This window comes from Chroicocephalus ridibundus, chromosome 4, assembly GCF_963924245.1.
Source record: "Chroicocephalus ridibundus chromosome 4, bChrRid1.1, whole genome shotgun sequence".
NCBI lineage: Eukaryota > Metazoa > Chordata > Aves > Charadriiformes > Laridae > Chroicocephalus > Chroicocephalus ridibundus.
This window is the reverse complement of record NC_086287.1, coordinates 42,833,132-42,854,352: the sequence shown is the minus strand read 5'-3', so window position 1 is coordinate 42,854,352 and position 21,221 is coordinate 42,833,132. Positions and strand designations below refer to the sequence as shown.

Genomic DNA, 21,221 nt, shown 5'->3' with positions numbered 1-21,221 from the left:
GCCTGCTCCCACAGTTGGTGCAGATCTACTCCAGGAAGGGGAACAGGGAGCAGGGGGGAACAAACCAATGAAATAAATGCCAGCTACTGAAGGAGTTGGAGTTAATCTTTTGAGAGCCTTTTCATTCCTCTTCAGCTGGACAGGGGCTACCCCATAGCATAGCATGCATTCATGGAAAATGTATGTGATTCGCCTATCACTATTAAAATTAATTCCTATTACAGATTAGACAGCAGCCTGTTTCCCCCACCACCCCCTGCTTTATTTCCTCCTTGTGACTGCCCTTGTCCTGCTTGAAAGTGCACTTGCACTGTACTGTAAAAATGGCAGGTGGTGCCGCTGTAGGCTTGGCTGTTGAAAGAAGCGTGCCGAGATGTCATCTCCAGCACCCCGACCTGCCACGCTGCCACTTAAACTAGTCCCAAAAGCAGCATCCAGCCTGAAAAGTGACTTGCTAATAACAGCACCTCCTTAAGCAGAGATTTGTCCCTGGCGTGTGCATTCAGCATTTTACATCAGGTTTTCAGGCCACACAGGTTTTTATTTCAGGCAATTGTTTGACTTGTGTCATGCACATTCATTCCTCCTCACCTATCCCCACCCCTGCTAAGCTGCTGGACTCAGCAGCCCCTCTACTTCCCTCTCGCCTGCTCCATGACCCTCCACATCCAAGCTGCTCTTCCCACCACTCTCTACACCGAGCCCTGGGACCCTCCAGCAACGCGGCCACCCAGGGTCATCACATAACGAAACACTCTTAACAAGATATAGATATCATGCCTGCCCAGGGAGGTGGTTGAGTCACCAACCCTAGAGGTATTTAAGAAACGTGTAGATTTGGCACTTCAGGACATGCTCTAGTGACAGAGATTGTAGGTTGTTTTTTGTGGTTTGTGTGTGTGTGTGTGTGTGTGTGCGCGCGCGTGTGTGTGTGTGTATGGTTGGACTCGATGATCTCAAAGGCTCTTTCCAATCATGAAGATTCTATGATTTTCATTCGTTATAATTTCAAACTGAAACTTTCAAAACAGGAGAAAAGAACTTTTTGATTGTTCTCAACTTATTTACTTTTCTCCTGGTCATCAATTTGCACAGGTTTTGATAGCAACATTTTCTTCTCCAGTTTGGGACCAACAACAACAACAACAAAAAAAGCCTGAGCCCTTTTAAACCAGGAAAATTTTCTGTCCAGTTTTACTGAAAACTACTAGGGTTTTTTTGGCATCGACAATGTTACATTTATAATGTCAGTAGCTCCTTATGAACTAGAACAACAGGTATGTTATGTGGAGAGGATTCGACGTTCACAAGTGAATGAGTTTTACTGAGTCCATCTTATTGAATAAATACCTACCGAGAAAAAATTCAAGCAGAACAGACCTGCTTGCTTGTAAATTACCAGCCTGGAAATTATTACTGTCTCAGTATATTAAGGTCATTTTAAGTAAATTCAGTAGAAAATGACATTTTTTGGTAAAGCACAAATGTATCTTCTTAATAAAAAAGAATGAGAAAGCCCAAAACATAAATACGAATGTGCTAATTTCAATCGTACAATGTAGTGTACGTGCAGGATTTCAAGGAGCCTCTGAATATTTTCTATTTAATTGGATAAATTTTCACTTTAGTTGTTAAACTTCATGAGCCAATAGGAACTTACTTTGGGGGTCTCACCATTTAATTTGCCTAGTTTAGTACACACATGCTAATTACAGGTGCAGGCACTGCAAAGCACATTTCATATGGTTTTTAAATTCCTCTATTATTTTTCTACAAGGCACCAGCCCTTATCAGGTCCCTCATGTTCAACACAGTTTTGCTCTAGAAGTGATGTTACTGAAGAGCACGCTGATCCCTACATTTGTCTCGGTGATTCCCCTACCAAAGAGCATAACTTACAAGAATCTAAGTAAAGGAGCTGTCATTCTCTATTAAATTTGAGCTTGGTCTTTACCTATTCGTACTTTCCTACCAGAACTAAATATTCTGCACGTCAAATTGTGCCTTGATTTGCCTCTGTGAGAAATCCACCTCTTAAAACACTGCCTTGAGTAGCCCAGGAACAACCTCAGTACTTCCCATAGGATTCCATAGGTATAAGTGGGAGCGGAAACTGGCCCTACAACACCAGTATGAACGCGGACACGAACACCATATGCAACAAGACGAAAACGCAGCTTCTTCCCCAGATCTGTGCCAGAAAAACAAGAGATGAGCACAGAGAGTTCACCCATTAAAAAAAAAAAAAAAAAAAAGGTATTTTCAAATTGAAACAGGAATGCCTTTTCTGCAAATAAACTCTAGGGTTGTGCAGGGGTGGGAAACAAAAGTACTGCAAGGGTTCTTTCTTTTGTGAATGATATTTCTTTTGGTTTTACAGTACAACAGCATGCTCATTTTTCACCTACTTTTTGCCAGTGGCAGGAGAGCGAGTGCAGAAGTGTCAGTGGTCAGCAGACAGGCAGCACAGCCAGTTAAGGAAGGGGAAGGACTGATGAAGGACTGAAGGGGGAACCAGCCTTTGTGCATTCCTGCCCGCTCTCTGTTTCTGGAAACACCAAACTGGAGATGAGGAAATCATGCAAATGGGGACACTCACCTTTCTGCTACTTTGGACATCTTTAAACAATGTCTCTCTATCTGCACGTTCAGAAAAGTTATCTGAGGAGAGAGATGACAAGGACATTTACAATCCAGGAGCTCTACAGCATGCATTGATCATATCCCAATGCACTATTGATTTCTCTTTCCAAACAGCTTGAAAGTAACTTAGAAGGAAATGGGACTCTTCCCTAGGTATTAGAAAAAGCTTATTAACTGCTTCCAACAGGAGTCTCAATTTCCTACGGCAGAGACCCAGGGGAAGCTTCAGAGACATAATTAAAAGTAGGAAAGGCACATATTTGAGGCCGAGGTTCCTAGACTACTCATGGTGCAACGTGATCCCCTTTTTACACCACACTCCTCTCTTCCATTTCTCAAACTGACTGGCATCACAAGACCAATAACGGTTTTACAGCACATTAGCACTCTGCTATCAACTGGTTCTCAACAGTAGTCTGCAGCCTATGTGCTCATGATGAGTACTTCACAGTACTCATCAGCCTATGATGGAAAAAAGCTCAAGAAATTTAGTGTTGAGGTTTTGTTCAGAAGACCACCCTGAAAACAGCTGCCTAAGAAACGTTTAAAACTTTACTAAAATGCTAACCTAGAGATTCCTGCCTGTAATTCAGTGAATGCTGCTCGTTACAGCAAAGGAATTTCGAGGGAGAGCTCCCTGTGCTGGAGCAAAGTTGTGCGAGGGCTGGCCATTCCTTGGAGTGATGGTGCAAATAACTTCTTTCCAGTTCCCTAAAAGTTCTGACTGTACAGTCTAACAGTCATGCACCAAATGATGCCTTTCCTCCCTGCCCATCCCCAGCCTGTGCCCCAGTATGCCATCTTCTTCCCTTGTCTTTGTCACTGCCCACTTTTCAGATATCCTCAGTGATCTGAAAATTAATCTGTCTACTGGTCCATAGAGAGAGCAATACTAGATTCAAAGGTCAGTATTACCCATAACACGTATCATCATACAGCTGCACTGCTCAATTAATATATAAATATATCTTTAAATACTTACTACTTTGCATAAAGTATGTGAGGATCAAGGGCAGGTGATGCATAGAATTGGTTTTGCTGATATCTCCATAACTTCGTATGTGGGGTTTTTTTTCCAAGATAACAGTTCCCAGAGAGTTGTGATACAGACATCTACTTACTTGTTTCCGGAAATCTTCTTTTGTAGTTTTGCGTACAGGTTGTGAGGGCACATGTACAGGGCTTTGGGGCTGAGACTCCTCTGTAACCCCATACACTGACTGTGAGGAACCAATAAACAAACAGAAGAGATTACGGCATTTTTCCCTGTTATGCAATGAGGAAAAGTGCACTATGCAAACCAGTAAGGTAACAAGCCAGCAATTTCCTACTGTTTATATCCATACAGGTCAATAATCATTCAGCCTGGAGCAAAATTTACAGATCAGGCTGTGCTTGCAGGCGCCTGCACTTGGAAAGTCTGCAGGCATGTTAAGAAATGGGTTTATTTTAAATGTTAAAATGCAGCTGATAATTTTTAGGAGCTCTGAGGGCTGTGTGTGTCAAGGCTTGTAGGATGAACACCGGGAATGGTCATCGTGGTGAACCAAGCAGAGAAAGAAAAGATAAGAACCTAATCCTATGTCATTTTCTTCTGCTTGGTTTAATGTCGTATTGTAAAACTACAAATTGAAGAAAGAGCTTAACCAGGTGTCAATGGGTTAAGTTCAAAGGAACCTCTCAAAACTAAAACCTGCAGATTGACTTGTAGCCATTCATTTTAAGGACAGAGGCCTGCACTGAAAGTAATATCAGTTCCCCTTTCATTTAATGCTTTTGCTTTTTATTTAACATTCATAAGAGACGTGTGAATAGCTCTGCTGCAATTTAACTTCCAGTGGAAGTTCAGGAGTCTGGTGTCACCTCCAAAACTAATATGTACACAAAAGCGCTATAACTTGCTGGAAGTCAAAGGCACCCAACTTGCTAATGATCCAGCCTTTGAAATGATTAAGGCAAGTAAACATCTCTGATAAATCTGTGCCCAAATAATTTCTGAAAATGGGACCTAGGTACTTTTGCCAACTGCTTTTAATTTTGTGGGAGTGCAGAGCCAGTAGACATCTGCAACACAGAGCTCCTTAATGCCCTTCTCAGCTGTACCCAATCACCCACACTGTACCCCTCTGATGGCAAAACATGAATACTAAATTCACAGATTAGAACAAAACACAATTGATATTTGCAAAACACTTTTTTTTGTTCCTATCGGGAAACTCTGATCTACTGTAGGTGTCAAGTATGATTTGCCTTTAAAAAAACAAAAAAAAAACCCAGAAACTCAAACTGACCTTTTTCACCTTCTGTGGGTTTTTCATACGACGACATTTTCTAATGTCCATTTCTGTGGTGTTCACACAGCCCGGCTGAAAAGAGATGGCAATCGTATTAGTCCTCCGTTTACAATCCACACACTACCTTACCTTTCTAAAATATACGAAAATATACTTGTCCAAAATTCTTTCCTGAAGTTTGTGTCCCATCAATTATGCTTCCTAAACAAGAGAGTGCATATACCCAAAGTCGGCATCTCAGCATCAAATGCATTTACTCATAACTTTGCCACCAAAAGGAAATCTCTCAGCTAAGAGGAGAGCTTTTTCTAGGAGGTCTGAGCCAAACTGGGTAAGCTGCTTTTCTTTTGTACGCACAATAAATAATCTTCAAAACTTAATGTTTATCACGTATTTCCAAATCAAGACTTCCATGCATTCACACGCCTAGAAAGTCTTAAAATAATCTTGTAGACACTGAGCTTGTTTTGAACTGAGAGCAAAAATCCACGTGGTGACTTTCAAGGTAATGTCTTTGTGCAATAAATGGCACAGTGTTTACTAGTATCAAAACTTTCCTGTCAAAACCTGGAAAGTCTCATCAGTAAAAAAGAGCTTTACCACAGGCCTGTGCACATCCCAGAATGCTCTTTCCTGGCTGTCCAAAATCTTTCTTTCGGTTTTATCCTTCTTCCTGTCGATTCTGAAAACAAAAGCGTAGACATATGAGTCAACATACAAGTATGCTTTTCTTTGTTACTGTTCCTAGCTGGGGTTTTAACCCCGTGACAAAAAAAATTCATATATCCACTTTTTTGTACAGAAATGTCACAGTCCCACTTGCAAGGCCATGTGCCATGAACAAAATATCACTGATGTTTGCTCCAATATGTATCAAAAGAGATTTTCCTATTAAGGTGGGAAATTTATTTTAACCTCTGCTTTTTCATCTGGTGAGGAAAACGACCTTTCCTGGTACTCCGTTCCCAGACCCTGATTTGGCAAGCTGGGGAAGTTCATGTTTGTCTTTGGCTCTGTCCAGAGACACACAGGGACCTCTTTACTCCAGGTGAAGCTCTTGGCTGCTGCCAGACGGAGGTCCATGTCGGGAGGTCCCGTTGCGCCCTGGTGCCCCAGTAGCACTGCTGGTATGACCATAGACTGCGAAGGGGCAGCTATCCCAGGCATTCCCAGCAGCAACATCACAGGCAGCACCTGAGGACACCCTCCTTCGGGCTCTGCCCGCCCGCCCTGGGGTTGGCGGAGGGAAGGGTGACAGCACAGGTGGCCAAACTTGCTGCATGGCCTCGTGCAAGCCAGTGCTCACTCAAGAGACGTGCAACTGGGCCAGCACAACTGCAACCCAATAATTTCATCCCTGATGCAGCCAGTGAGTCGACTCACTCGAAGTACATGCAAAGGCTGCCGGGGGATGTTCAGAGCAACTGCTCCCCTGTCTCTCGGCAGCACTGAGCAATGTGTGTCTGGTGCCCCACTCCCGTGCTCAGCTCTACACAAGCACAGCAAAGTCACCACCGGCTTGCAAGATCTACCTGGATGAGGCATAGGAAAAGAGGAACCGCTTTCATCTCCAGAGGAGGATCGAGAAGCTGACAGTGTCCCTGTGCTGGATTCCCGCACTGCTGCCACCCGGAAGAATCAAAAGGGTGGGGAAAAAAACCCATGCGAGCTGGGATTTCTGACCATTAGGTTCTCCCCTCTCCTGTTTTTCTTAAGGAGGGGCAGTGATCCTTAGCTAAGTCTGTGCTGGGAATGTACCAATGGGGGTCTGAAATGGAAGTTTCTGAACACTCCTCCCCATAAAAAAACCCGAGTCCTCCAAAGTTTGGGATCACTCTCTGGATATCACCTCTGCAAGGCTGGGATGAGAAACCAGCTCTGTACAGGCTCTGTACCCGCTGTCAGACAGCAGTCACTGCACTGCGCTGAAGAGCAAACATGGACACCAGCCCAAAACCTCTTGTTTTGGAGTGAGCCCTTCGTGCCCGGCCAAAGGGCAGGGTGAAGTCTTCTGCCAACCTCACACCACACAGTGCACACAAACTGGAGGGGCTCTTTGAAGGCTCCATGAATTGTCTTCATGGGTGCTTAGTGCTGAACCCAGGTTCTCGGCTCAAATCCCCAATTCACATTTTAAACTACAAAGACACAAATGTGGATGCAGTTTTTGAGCCATGTATGTGCAAACGAAGACACGGAAGGTGAAGCAGAACTTGATAAGCAGGAGGAGTGTTTTCATGTATTTCTGTTTGGTTTTCCTTTTCAGATAATTCAGGACGGTGAATTACACTGTGAATTCCAGCATTGCCTTGTTGGAAATCTGATGACTGAAGCATTACGTGAACTGGGAACCAAGAAGCTGAAACTAGCCAGCAAAAAAAGTTGACAGTGGCCAGTCCATACTTACGTTTCAATGAAAACATAATGCAGAAAAGATGACTAAGCATTAGTGATCACATAAAGAATAGATATTTACATTTCTTTCTTAGGTAATAGCTGTATGCTGTAGACAGAATGCAGAATTCTGTTTTGACTTAAGGTTGGTTGTTGATTTTTTTTCTTATCTTGACAGTAAACTTTTAAGTAACTGAAAGTACAATTGCTATCGTAACTTCTAATTTTCTCTTCCAAACAGAACACTGTCATTCTGGTCAGAAAAAATCTCTTAATTACCTTGTAATTTAAAGGATAATTACTATGTACTTAAATAGTGCATAATTACAATATTATTAAGTAAAGAATTAATCAAAATTCCAAAGAGTTAATCAAAGATGGAGACACATACCTCGGCCACACCCTCAAGCAATTATGTTCCTTAACTTTTTAGCATCTAATGCTGAAAGTGCAAATTCTTTCTAGTGGTACAGAATGTCAGTACTGGTGTTCTCATGCACCAACTTTTCCATTTTATAGGTGACAACTACTCGCATGAAACAGACATGTAGGGGTTTAAACACTAGTTTGTAGACACAAGTCTACCCTGGACCATACCCATTTTGAAGCAATAATGAAAACATGTTCAAAACATTAAGAGGCTTCAAACTATTTTCACAAGGGGAGATGAGGAAAAAAAATGTAGGTTTCAATTATGAGCAGAGAAAAGCAAAAACCCAAATACTAAATCTAAGGAAGTTTCATATAAGTGGTACCCAATTTTCCACACTAATTTAGTAGCACAAGTCAGACTACACAGAGTAGAGGTACAATGGAGTCCAATGGGGACTGGTATAAAGGAGAAAACCAAATCCAGTCTACTGTAAATACCACCCTTATAATCACTTTCCAGTGGCAGTATTTTTAAACTCAGAAATACTTTACAAGCATGGAGTAACGCAGACAGACGATAAAGTTCTGTTCTCGCCATTTACACAAAACAAAAACACTACACAAAAGTAGAAGCAGAACAGGCAAGTGAACTGCCCAAGCTCCCATGATGAATCCAGTTCCAGGAGCTCCTGACCAACATTTCCATGTACAGATAATTAAATCCATCTTTTGGATTCTGGCACAAACCTTCAGAATTGGCTCTCTATTCTTTCTGGTCTGCTGGTGATTAAAATTCACCAACACCTTCTGAGCTTAGTCGCAGTAAAGACTTTGACAGAAAAATATTATCTTTACAGAATCCCCTTCCCTTCACAGCTCTAAACACTGGTACAGTTTAGTGCTCCAGGATTACTCACTTCACTTGGGCCTCAGCTTGCATGAAGATGAATTCCCACTTTCTTGCAAATGCTCTCTGAAGTCTTGCTAAGTTTTCCTGACAAAAGATGAAAATAGTAAGAACAATTAATCAATTAATCCCTGTAATTATAACTGCTGCTTAAGAGCACAGTTAGTGTGTAGGCTGCTTAGTTTATTCCTTTTTTTTTTTTTAAGCTGGAAAACTGAAGACACGGAAGTCGGAGTTGGTTTCAGGTGAACTATCCTGCAGGCAAAGCAAGGCTGTAACACATCCTTTCAGGCTGCAGCCAAGAGGGCCCTGTCAGGGAGAAGTAATGGAGCGTGATGAAGACAGCCTGAGCTCTGCTATGAAAATAGTGATGGACTTGTTCCCAAAAGATAACACTGAGAAGCTTTGTGAAGCTGATGACTTTCATTTCTGATAGCAGATGGCTGCCACCTGCACGTTTCCCTCTCATCCCTACTTTCCCTTCCTCCCCCCCACCACTCTCTTCTCTTCAGGCTTTTTGCTAAGGTGCAAAGCCTGGTAATCCCTTGCTTTCCCCAGTCCTGCTCAGCGCCGAGAGCATCACGCAGCTGCACAGCACTGAAGGCTGGGGATTGCCAGGATGATTCATAAAAGGAAATAGCTTGTTTGTCTGAACAATGAACGTCGCTCGCTGCAAAGACTGGGTCCAGATGCAGCCTCGCTCTGCGTCTGAAGTAAGAGCTCTGGTCCAGACCCATTACAGAGAGCGTCGTGATCTGAACATTTGGAGGTGGATGTGACTTCATCACAACTCAAGATAACTCAGGACGTGAACAGAATTTCAGGCTCAAATAGCCCCCCAAAGCCACATATCCACACCCACCCTGACAAGGAGGCCTAGGAGACCATTAACCTGATGCTCTTCTCCATTACAGCTGGTTCAACTGTTGCAAATTTTCACTGAAATGAACACTATTGATTTTCTTTTTACACCTGTTCCCTTTATTTCAAGAAAGTGCTTAAGCGCATGCATTTCAATGCTAGAAGAAACCTTCCTCCTATTTATTTTGAACTCTTGTATAACACAAGGAATAAAGCTTGGCCCTGTTACCACCAAGTCCATGTAAGAGTTTCAGTCCATATAGATGGAAAAAAACAGTTAAGCAAATGATTTACAGCTGTGCTGAACCGTGATGATTTCCTTAACTGTGGCTACAAGGAAGAACTACTTGTAATTATCTGCAAAACCAATTTTTTGTGGGTTTCTTTTTTTTTAATTTTATTTTAAATTATGTTCACATGTGCCCTCTGGAGTAAATATGCTGAAGCCAATGAAACATCCCCAATTGAAGCAATATTTGAATCACGCTTATGTTTGGCCAATTAGAAACAAAATGGAATGCAATTATGCAAGCCTAATCATATCATCAAGACCCCTGCTCTTCCAGTATAAATGGGGTTAGGGGTTGTCTATGAATCCTGCAAGCAGAACCTAAAAATGAGAAGATGTCCCCTGAGGTGCTTTGTAGAGACTGTCTGTGGAAACTCCAGGTCAGTGCCGATGCCCACGGGGAAGCATTCTCATATTACATCTCCAAAAATGTGTATTAAATATACAGGGCTCCTTCCCACTCCTGTTTCTCTCCCTTGTGCTCAGCTTATATCTCCATTGCATGATCTGCTTCAGCGCCCATAATGACTCGGAAGAGTCGGTGCCATTCTTATCTGATTGTCTCTAATTAAGAGAGCAAAGTTTGAATGCAGAAGCAGTCTCTAATTGTGCAATGCAATATTCACAAGAAAAATGAGAGACTGCCAAGATCTAATTATTTGCCATCACTGGAGCATTGCTACTCTCAGTAGACAGCGACGTGCAAAAGTACTTAGCCATAGCCTCGCTGCATGTGTGTGGGAGTGTGTGCGCTGCTGAACGGCCTTTTGTTGCTTTATGATAGATCTTTAGAGTACTTACAGTTAATTGGTTGGCTCTAAGCAATTTTAATGGTTTTAATAATGAAATCAACAATATTCAGAAGCGAAAGCTCAGCAAAAGGATGTGTAAGTGCATGCAGATTATTATATTCCTTCCTTTATGCCCATACTTCAAGATTAGAACTCTTGGGAACTCTGGATGCATTTCCAGGGTGGACTAGGTAAGTGGTGATTTTTGCATGCTCTTCACTGGAAGGACGGAATGGCATGTATATATATCCACGTGCACAAAAGCCCCAAAATGTGGAAGATAAGGGAGAGGGAAAAAGTTCATACATGGAAAAAAAACCCTAAAATATCTGCAATATAAATGTTTTCATTGTAATAAACACAAACCCAGAAGTCCCCCAGAACCAGCTTTGTAAACAAACACTCCAACAAAAACCTTCACATTTGAAATTCAGCTGTTACACTGTTGAGCTAGCAAAAAAAAAAAGTCAATATAATAGAAAGAAAAGTTCAGCTGGTCAGAACATTACACTCACACCAGCCCTGCCCCTCCTGCCGCCATCTTCCCACTCCTATCCAACAAAACCCTGCACAATCTGAAGCCAAGGTTGAGGATATTTTTATGGATAATCATTTCATAACAGAAAACATGCCCTGAATAAGCTTGCGCAATAGTTTTTATATGGCATATTGAAAACAGCGCAAGTCTAAAATCTGAAAAATTTCCTTTTAAGGTCTGTAACTAGATGAGTCATCAGCAACTTAATTGCCCAATAATGCACCCGAAAGTCATCATTTTCATGTGTTAATATCTGCTATATAAACCAGGAACTGTTAACTGGAAAGAGGAAACCAATGTAAACCTCTATGTAATCTCCCCAAGTCTTGGCGATCTGGCTGTACGGCAGATGCTTTAATTTGAGATGTTGCAAAGCCGGGGATGTTCCCCAATCATGTTCCAGATCAACCTCAATACAATTTTGACAACTGAAAAAAAAAAAAAGATACAGTAAAGGCTGACCCCAAGGCACAAAACGGCAGCACTCAACTGGCAAGCAAAGCTCTCCCTGCGCCCCTCAGCTTTAAACTCTAGCAGCAGTGTACCTACGGCTTCATAATCCGCCAGCTCCAGCCTAGCTTTGTTCTGCATCGTCCGTTTGCAAAGATAGATGGCTAAAGGGAGAAACAGAAAGGAAAACAAATTACAGACAGATTATTAGTACTAGATCTTAAAAAAAGAAAAAAGCACCCCATGCACAGTTTGTTCTCATCAGAAAGCAACATGAGGCAAGGAATGAGAGGGCTGAATACCCAGCTGACGTTACCCACTAGTAATCTCGGAGGCCGTAAACATCTGGGACATCTCATTTAAAAGTGCTGAGAGTAGATGCCAGGACCTAACAAGATGTTTGAGAAAGGCACAATTGCTTCTGGGGCTGGTAAAAGATTTAGCATTAGCAACCTGTTCCCCTCAGCACTTTGGGGATATGCCTGCCAAAGCGAGCAGCCCTGCACTTCTTTTCTCCTTTTGTTTAAAAAAGAAAAAAAATAATCAGGATACTGAAATGAAAACAGAAATACGGGCCAGATCTTAAAGGCAGGATCTGAGCGGTTTTTTTTTTCATATGCTTCATCCACTTATTCTACGCATTTCAAACTGTTAAGAAAAGCCTTCTCGCATTTCACCATAGGCAGACACTGCAGAAACTGATGTGGTTTGGGATTCTGAGGGTCACGATAAGCCCAGTGCATGACACCAAACCAGTCCCGGGCTGCCTGCTGGGAAAGCCTCAGCTGGACCGCTAGCTCACCCCATTTCCATTACAGGCTGAAACACAAGGTCCCCAGCACACCCTGGGTATACAGCCAGGTCTGAACTCTGCGCAAGAGAGGTGTCCAGTGCTCTCATTTTGGGATGGATTTAAATGTGCATTTTCGAGCTTCCTTGTGTTGTGCTCTCTCCCGTGCTGCAGGGCCAGGTACTTAACTGCCCATCAGCATACTAAGCTGGAGCGGAGCAGAAGGCAAAGCATCATCTACATAACACTGCAATAAATCTTTTGGAGAAAATTTCTGCTTTTCTTTGAAAACTATGGGGCTTTGGTTTCCTGATAAATACAATTTTCTGACACCGTCATAGATGTTTTCCATTGGAAACCTATTCTTCTATTTAAAAATATATGTATAAAACCATGCTACTCGTAATTCTATTCTATGCTATTCCTACAATTCTAAGCTTCATAAAACGCGTGGTAACCAGAGACGATCAGTTCATGTGTATGTGTATTTATACATCCGAAGAGCAGTTTCATCTGTAAACCATTTACAACACCAAATAAAGTGAGACTCAGTCATCTCACAGTATTTCTTCATGTTAGGCAGTGACCTGCCATTAGCAAGTTAGTTCCTGTCCTGTGAGTGGATCCATGCAAATAGAGAAAGTATGAAGAGCTGCTGGGATTTCAGTTTTATTTGGGTCTACTGCTAGTTTGGGATTAATTCCTGGGAAGACTCCATCTGTACAGACCTCTGATATGCAAAGACTGATTATAAGCATATGTTAGAGATTTCTGGGGCAGATGAAAATCTGTCACTACAGGGCTCAGAGCTAATGCAGTTGCAGCTTGTCCAGCTGTGGGTCAGCTCATATATGGCTTTATTTTGAAGTGTACCGTTCCACTCAATGCCCTTGCAGTGCAATAATTTGACTGCAAAAGCAGTCAGGTATTATAGGAAAAAGCAGAACTTCCCTCTTTGGATTGTTATTCTAATATTTAGCACAGTTCAGACAGTTATATATGGTGACTGTAAAATCTGGAAATTATTTTGCATATAATGAACAACATCATGTTTTCTCCTAAGCAGTTCCCTTACTGGGATAAACACGTAAGTCTACGCTAGCTTCCCTGCAGATGAGGGCTGCAAATGAACTATTACATGACAGACACCATTGCAGGCTACTTCTCCACCCCAGCAAATGATTTCCAGAATCCACAATGATGAATAATTATTGCCGGGGAAAGAAAAAAACCCTGATTATTCAGGGAGGAGTTCTAAACTGATCTTAGATTACAAGATATTTCAAAAGAAGCACTTCCAGAAGCTCCTGTTTTATGAGCACACACATGGATTCACTTCCTCTTCCAACACCACACCAGGATGCAACAATTGATTTTATCATTTAACTGTGAAAGAAGTACAGTTCTGCAAAAGACAGCAACATTGCATGCAGACAGCTAAAGATAACAACACTGACATATTTTCTTTATGTATTATCACTGTCTGCAGGCACTCACATGTTTAACACACCATGTTGCAGTTTATTAGCTCATAAACCATGCTCAGTCTTCTCTTTTTTACCAGCTGTCAGCTGGTAATCTTAAAAAAATGGGAAAAAGAAGTCTGATGTTATATATCAAAGAACTTTAACTATAGGTTGCCATCAGTTATATACTGGTTTATTGATCAGCCAGATGAGTGCCCAGATGAGGGAACTTTTTATTGATCAACATATCAGATTCAGCTACAGATCAGAGTATGTTCTCCCACAAAAGCAATACCGGTATTATTTAAGATTCCCAAGGAGCAGTATTCTGTTTGCCATAAATCCTGCTGAAACGAACAGAGCTACGGGAGAATGAAGGTAACGGTAGGTAAAACCCTGGCCCCAGTGAACTCGATGGCTACAGCTCTGTGGGCTTGAGACACCCTGCGATTTTGCTTCACGTACTTGAGATGGGCACAAATCTGCCTCTGATGCTGCAGTCTGACAAGAAATTCTGCTGATGAAGGCTTTAGATGGCCAACAGTAATTATTTTACAGACAATTTTTTCCATCACAAACTTTCTGTACTAACTTTCTACAATGAAGTAAGTATACTCTCACCATAATCTGTGTTTTCTGGCTCCCAGCAGTTTGAAGGCCAAAAGTACGGTGCCTAAGAAACAACATAAGCATTTTTCTAATTTAAGAGATGAAAAACAATTCAGATGCAGAAAAACATTACAAGTACAAAAGGAAGAATCACAAATTCTATGGGCCAGCTTCTGTCCTGAGGGGAAACACTGCCACAGATCTCAGTAAACGTGAGGAAGCTTTTCCAGGAAGGTATCACCTTTAACGTTCCTCACTGGAGGTAAATAGAGATGCTGTAATACAAGCACCTCTTGAGGAGGATGTCCATTATCCTGATGACATTTTAGACCCTGTTGCCATCTCATCTGAATGTGGACCTCTTATCATCTACTCCAGAACCTCCTCTTTCCCCAGGAGGAATTCAGAGGCACCTAGAATTTTATTATTATTTTTTTTTTTTAGGAGCAGGAGAATCCTTATAGCCTTTTATATATGCTAAACACCACTTGGTTTTTTGGAGCAGGTACCAGTGTAGTTGGCAGCCTAGAAAACATTTTACTTTTTAAATATAACAGATGTCAGAGGTCAAAACTCAGCTGATTAGTCTCGTTCTGAAAGCAGAAGTCCTGCTAAGCTTACTGCTTTTGTTTTCTATCCAGGTCTGCATATTGCAGTTGTTACAATTAATTACAAGATATTACCTACGTGTGGTTGTATTTCAGTTTTAACATGAATGAAAAATAATGTTCCTGTGATCACACAAATTACAAAACACGGTTTTGTGTTACTGATGTAATGCCACAAACGGGCATAGGATATTACACACACAAAGACTATTCCTTGCACCAAAGTACAGTGAGAAAACATGGAGGGATCAAACAATACAGGATTCAATGCTCCTCACTGATATATATCTCACGAACTTCACAAGATGATGAGCTACTGTTGGAAGGAGGGACTGATGTTGAGGTAGAAAGTGGCAAGAAGAGACTAATGGAAAAGAAAAATGATTCTATTGTGTTATTTTTGCAGAAAACGGCTGAGGAGAACTGTCACAGGAAGTGACAACAGGCAAAGAATAAGCAAAAGTTGTAGAAAAGATAAGGAAAAGAAAAGAAAAGTCAATAAGCAGTCAAGACAATTTGATGATGTAGTTTACATGGGCTTAAAATAACGAAAAGAAATTAAATTATACTCTGCTTTTAAAATCTAGCTTCTGAGACCTGCACAGGACAACTTCTTACGGTGTCATTCTTTTAAAAGAGAGACAAATACAACTAAATGGACAATCGGTATTATCCCTGCTTCTGTCAAGTCTTGCACGACAGGAGGAATAGGACTTTGAGAAAAGCAAGGGAGCTGTCATGAAAAATCTTAGCCTGAATGATGCCAAGTAACCAGAAGGTGGGGGGAGATAAGGGGAGGTCTGTGATCTCCTGGGCTTCTTTGTTCACGGTGCCATTGGTCTCATGTGATAACACAATACCACATTAGAGCCACCAGGCTGGTGAGGGGTCTGGAGGCCAAGTGATATGAGGAGAGGCTGAGGGAGCTGGGCATGTTTAGCTTGGAGAAGAGGAGGCTGAGGGGAGACCTCATTGCCCTCTACAACTACCTGAAAGGAGGCTGGAGAGAGGTGGGTGTTGGCCTCTTGTCCCAGGTGAATAATGACAGGACCAGAGGAAATGGTCTGTAGTTGTGGCAGGGGAGGTTTAGGTTAGATATTAGGAAGAATTACTTTACTGGAAGAGTGGTCAGGCACTGGAACAGCCTGCCCAGGGAGGTGGTTGAGTCTCCATCCCTAGAGGTATTTAAGAAACGTCAGATTTGGCACTTCGGGGCATGCTCTAGTGACAGAGATCGTAGGGGTTTTTTCTGTGTGTGTATGGTTGGACTCGATGATCTCAAAGGTCCTTTCCAACCCTGAAGATTCTATGATTCTATGATTAGCTGTAGGACAGTGAGCATGAGCAGCAGCAACATCAGATGCAAAGAGGAGAACAGGCTTTTCAAATAAAAACTAAATAAGAGAAAATAAACGTAAAGGAGAAATGGGAGGGCGAACAGAAGAGAGGTCACAGGAAAGGTAAGGGAGCTGGCTGGGATCACCTAACAGAAAAATACAAATTCAGCCAGCAGGATTAGGCAGTAGGACTCCAGGTCTGAACTTATTGCTTTTTTTAAAGTTATACAATCTGTCCAAAAGCAGTTGTTGCAGCACAAACAGTTATCTAGAAGGTTGACAGCAGCAGTTTTTGGAAAGGACATGGAACTCAAGTGCAGGATGCTTTAAAAATTGAACACATCTGGAGGCACAGGGACACTGAGGGATAGAGATGTCCCAGCTTAGGTGACTGCCAAGGTTACAAATCTTCTGTAAAAGAGCCAAAGCCTGAAGCTTGCCCCTTCCCACACCAATTGTGACCAAGAGAGGATAAAAATTTGAATTTTCTGCTATGCCAGAGCTTGAATGTCCAACTCCAAAGTTTGCCTTGGTCCATTTTTCACAGGAGGGTGGCTACTCAATTCTGTATCAGAGTTAGAACCTGAAAGTCATTTTCTTTCTCCTGGTTTTGTTCAACTCTGAGTACAACAGTGTTGAAATCATGTATGAAAAACAATCACAGGACATATCAGTTCATTTATGTAAAAACTGGGTCAGAAAGTAGAAAAGAGCAGATCTTTATGAAGGGACTACATAACATCCTAAGGCCTCTACCAAGATAGCTTCAATCCCTGTCTTCATAGACCTAATGGATGCTTAAGGATAAAGAGCGGGTAATTTCAGCAGTATTACTGCAGGGACAGTAGAAGGGGCCACAAGGAAGGCAGAGGGCTCACCAACCTGGAAACGATAGAATGTCCCATCATCTTTCAGGGTAAGGACGTGGTCTGAGATCGGAAAGACATAACCCTGTGCAGCGATAAGACTTCCCAAGTGTATTGCTTCCCCTGTGAAAGAGGGAGAACAGCAGGGATATGTCAGGAAGACACACACTGCACACTCTGCTTGCAGCAGCAGCCCTGGCAATGATTCACATGAAGACCTGGTGCACTCATGCCTCTCCGCACCCACACCGCATCCTGACACCTTCTACCACACAAGGCAGGAGAGCAGAAATCAGCCTTACAATACAGAAGAAACACTGCTCAAATGTTTAACCTGCTGGTTTTACGTCTACAAATTGTCACACACCAGTTCTAGAGTCTGAAATCCAATTCAAAGCACATTATCCACCACAGGTGACAGCTGACAAGAAGCCTGTTCCATCAGTGAACGCCACTTGCCTCTATCAAATGCGACAAACACATACAACACTAGGTCAATAGCAGGATGTTTATTCATAAAGACAAATCCTGACACTGCAGCATTGCCATTTGTTAGAGGAAATGGTGCTGAGGTAAAGGGGAGCACGTATCCAACAACTGTCAGGGCAACCTTCACAACCAGAGGTACATCTGCACAGATTTTCAGCCAATGTCAGCTGTGAAAAGCTACATCAACTTTCTCAGACTTGCAAAATACACATCACCTGCTCATGTGCCCCCAGGCAGATAATAAAGTTACTGTCTGCAGCTGAAATTCAGATTTGAGACTTGACTGGACTCATGAGAAGGGATGTGTGTATGGGGATGCCCTGGGTGAAAAAACACTGCCTCTGTCTCTGCTTTTACATGGTGACAGTAGGCAGCAGAAACAAACCGGGAGGTAAGATGCTGGATTTTTTTTCCCATTTCAGAAAAGGAAAAGAAACTTCTGGACCTGCAGATCTTTCCTCCTTTTTCCCAATCTTTCTTTTCCCAGTAGTTCTTAACTGCGCCAAAACAATTTTCATTTCTCTGAAGAGTGAACTCTTTGAACTGGACCCATACACTGATCACTGTTTATGGCTGATTATCCATTTATCTATCTGCTGTGATAAATTCGCAGCCATCATGTGGTCCCACGATGGTGTCTGTGTCATCCTTGGCCAGTATGTCCTTTCAGTCATGGCTACCTTTCTCCATATCATGAAAACCTGCCACTGCGTTCGCCTGCTTAACCACATCCACCACTTCTTTTCTATGTCTGGGAACAACCTTAAAATCAACCAGGCTTTCTTAGGCAGCAACAATTTCACAGACAGGCTAAGACTCCTACAAAGTGCTTTTTGGTTGTTGCAGTGTAAGGCATTAGACTTAATTAAGATGTTGATTTTTATCTCTTTTCCCTCCTCCTTCCCTCCAATGCTTAAATCAACTTTGTTCTACTGGCATTTTAGACCGCAGCAAAATATTATCTACTGTCTAATGGCAGACACAATACAGATGAAGCCGCTGTTCCTCCCCAGCTGGTCACCTTACCTGGATCCTCAATGCTGAGGTTCTTCATAAGCCACTGCACAATATCAGCACCTAAAAAAAAAAAGTGAAGAAAGCATTAAATGCTGAGACCACAAGGTTTGAGAGCCATAGAAAGAGATAACATTGAGACAGATACAGTAGAACTGATGTGAATTTTATTCCCTTTCCATTTTTATCTCCGCTGGGCTTTCAGAACGTTTTTCCTTCTTGTGCCATACTCTAATTACACAGTTATTGACAGCTACTAAGTCCCAAGAAGGATTCCGTGTAATAGGAGCCTTGATATACTTTAAGGCAGATATTACTCTAATGGTTCCATGTAACTTTTTCTCTCCCAGTTGCTTCTCTCTCATTTTAGCATACAGGGAGTTATGTTTCTGCAGGTGCTAGGTAGCAAGGAGGTGAAGGAAGTTTACTGGTACCTTGCACCTGTTACATCAGAGGCAATAATCTAGAAGTACAGAACCAAGTTATCAGTCAAAAAAAGATAGAGGAAAGTCTCGCTTATGTCAAAGACAAGCAATGTCTTGGAGAAGGAAGTGCGATTCATTGTCCCTTTAACTGAACTACTGTTGAGCTGTCACCTTCTAGCGATCGCACCAGCAGCATGGTGGCCAGGAGCAGAGAAGTGAGTCTTTAAGGCCCATGAGGTAGCTTAATAGGTTTTCAGGGCCCATCAAGGAGTACAAAGCTTGTTGCTATTCTTATAAACAGCACAAAGATCTCTAGGATTGATTCTCTGCATGTATACTACCTCTCTCTTGCTCCCATGAAAGTCATAGAAGTGGAGAACTTGTCGCTGTTCAGTAGAAGCGAAGGCCTTTTATCAAAATACAGCATGACAGGGCACCAAATTTAGTTAAACCCCATATTCAGAAAGCTAAGCCTAAAATGAAACATAATGGTGTGTACAAGTCAGCTAACATGACTTGTCCAAAGTCAAACTCAATCAGCAAAGGCCCTTGGAGGCAATTTAGCAAGCCCGTGCCGAGTTATGGCAGCCTGCAGCACAACACAACGACGTGTGTCTGGATGCAGTCCTAACACTAAGTCCTTCCCAGCATACAGTCAATTTTTGAGAAATATTTGCATTCACATTCTTAATACTTAGTATTACTAAGTAATACTTAGTGCTGTGCTTTGTGAGAGATATATTGGTTGAAGACAGCGTATGAGAAAAGGAACTGATCAACCGTATGGTTCCGGCTTACTAAACAAACCCTGGAGAACCTCATTTGCATGGAGCACTTCTGAGATCAGACATGGTGGGTACTTCAAGAAATAGGATACGCCACATGATGCCTGTTCCAGAAAAGGTCTGAAGAACATTTTGCTTTCCATGGGCTCAGAGCATCCCCACACCCTCATAAACTTTAAATACAACGAAGGCCAGGAGTCACAAGTACGATGTGCCACAGAGAGAGAGGCAACAGGCATTGCTAGTGTCCCAGGCCCTTGCAATACCTTCAGGTCTGAGTGACTCTCCCATACAGGTGAAATTCACACTAGAAATGTGGGTTCTAGCCCACGCAGAAGGGGGTGGCAGCTCCCGCTCCCCGGCCAATGCAAGTTGACCCACAACTCTGCAAGGCGCACCAGTAAACCCTCTCCAGGCAGACTTCAGCAGCAAGGAGGAATATGGACCTGACCTCCCTCCTCTCCCACCCAGGGCTGGTGAAACAACTTACTTGTCCCCCACAGGCAATCAACAGAGCTCCTGAAGATGAGGGAAGCATCTGCTTTCACTTAAATACTGGGCAAACAGATGTGACCAACAAGCAGCAGCTGGGCATTGTCTCAATCTGCCTCGTAGGTATCAACAAACCAGATACTGAAGCACCAATCTCACAAGCTTGTACTACTCTCAGCTCTATAGTCACTCTCCATACTTCCCAACTCCATCTAAGAGCAATTCAAATTGACAAGATCCTACTTGGAAAGTTATTCCAGAATCCTTTTTTTTCCCTTTTTTTATATGCATTTGATGTCATACCTGTATTATCAGTTAATGGAACGAATTGTTCTCCATCCTTGATAGTTCCTCCTAAGGGTTTCTACAGAGGGCTGACACATTGCCTCCCTACCTCCACTTCACTCAACCAACCAAACTCCTTTAGTCTCCTCCCTCTACTTTATCATTCAGCAACTTTTCAAATTTAAGTTCCGTTTCTCTGCACTGGGGTCACCAGAACTGCAGGCAGTACCTTGCAGAACATCTAACCAATGCCTCTGGCAATGGTGACAGCACTTTCCTGCCTCTGCATCCTAAAGTCCCATCATTTTTTTGAGAATAGTAAATTTATTCAGAAAAAAGATGTCTGAGGGATCCAAAACTACCTGCTAGATGAGAACACCTCCAGTGAACAGTGCTAGCTGAATAACATATGGGAGAAATGTTCAGAGCCAATAACTGTTGTTTTGGCAAGTTTGTTAATAAAATATTCTATTTTATAAACACTGATGTTTCCTTTTGCCTTTTACAAAACAAAAA

At 42.3% G+C, this 21,221-nt stretch overlaps 1 protein-coding gene across 7 annotated transcripts in view; it reads right to left on the bottom strand.

Moving 5' to 3' along the window:
• Window positions 1–21,221, bottom strand: part of RGS6 (regulator of G protein signaling 6) — a 292,576-nt gene that overhangs the window by 61,226 nt on the left and 210,129 nt on the right. For 6 of the 7 annotated variants that reach the window (XM_063331460.1, XM_063331463.1, XM_063331462.1 and 3 more), the window contains 9 exons: window positions 18,731–18,781; window positions 17,232–17,338; window positions 14,417–14,468; window positions 11,639–11,703; window positions 8,621–8,697; window positions 5,538–5,619; window positions 4,935–5,009; window positions 3,765–3,863; window positions 2,600–2,661 (listed from right to left, as the gene is read on the bottom strand). In XM_063331460.1, coding sequence (XP_063187530.1) covers window positions 2,600–2,661; window positions 3,765–3,863; window positions 4,935–5,009; window positions 5,538–5,619; window positions 8,621–8,697; window positions 11,639–11,703; window positions 14,417–14,468; window positions 17,232–17,338; window positions 18,731–18,781 — 670 coding nt within the window. The remainder of the gene's footprint in view (window positions 1–2,599; window positions 2,662–3,764; window positions 3,864–4,934; window positions 5,010–5,537; window positions 5,620–8,620; window positions 8,698–11,638; window positions 11,704–14,416; window positions 14,469–17,231; window positions 17,339–18,730; window positions 18,782–21,221) is intronic. The other variant, XM_063331466.1, reaches the window with a different exon arrangement.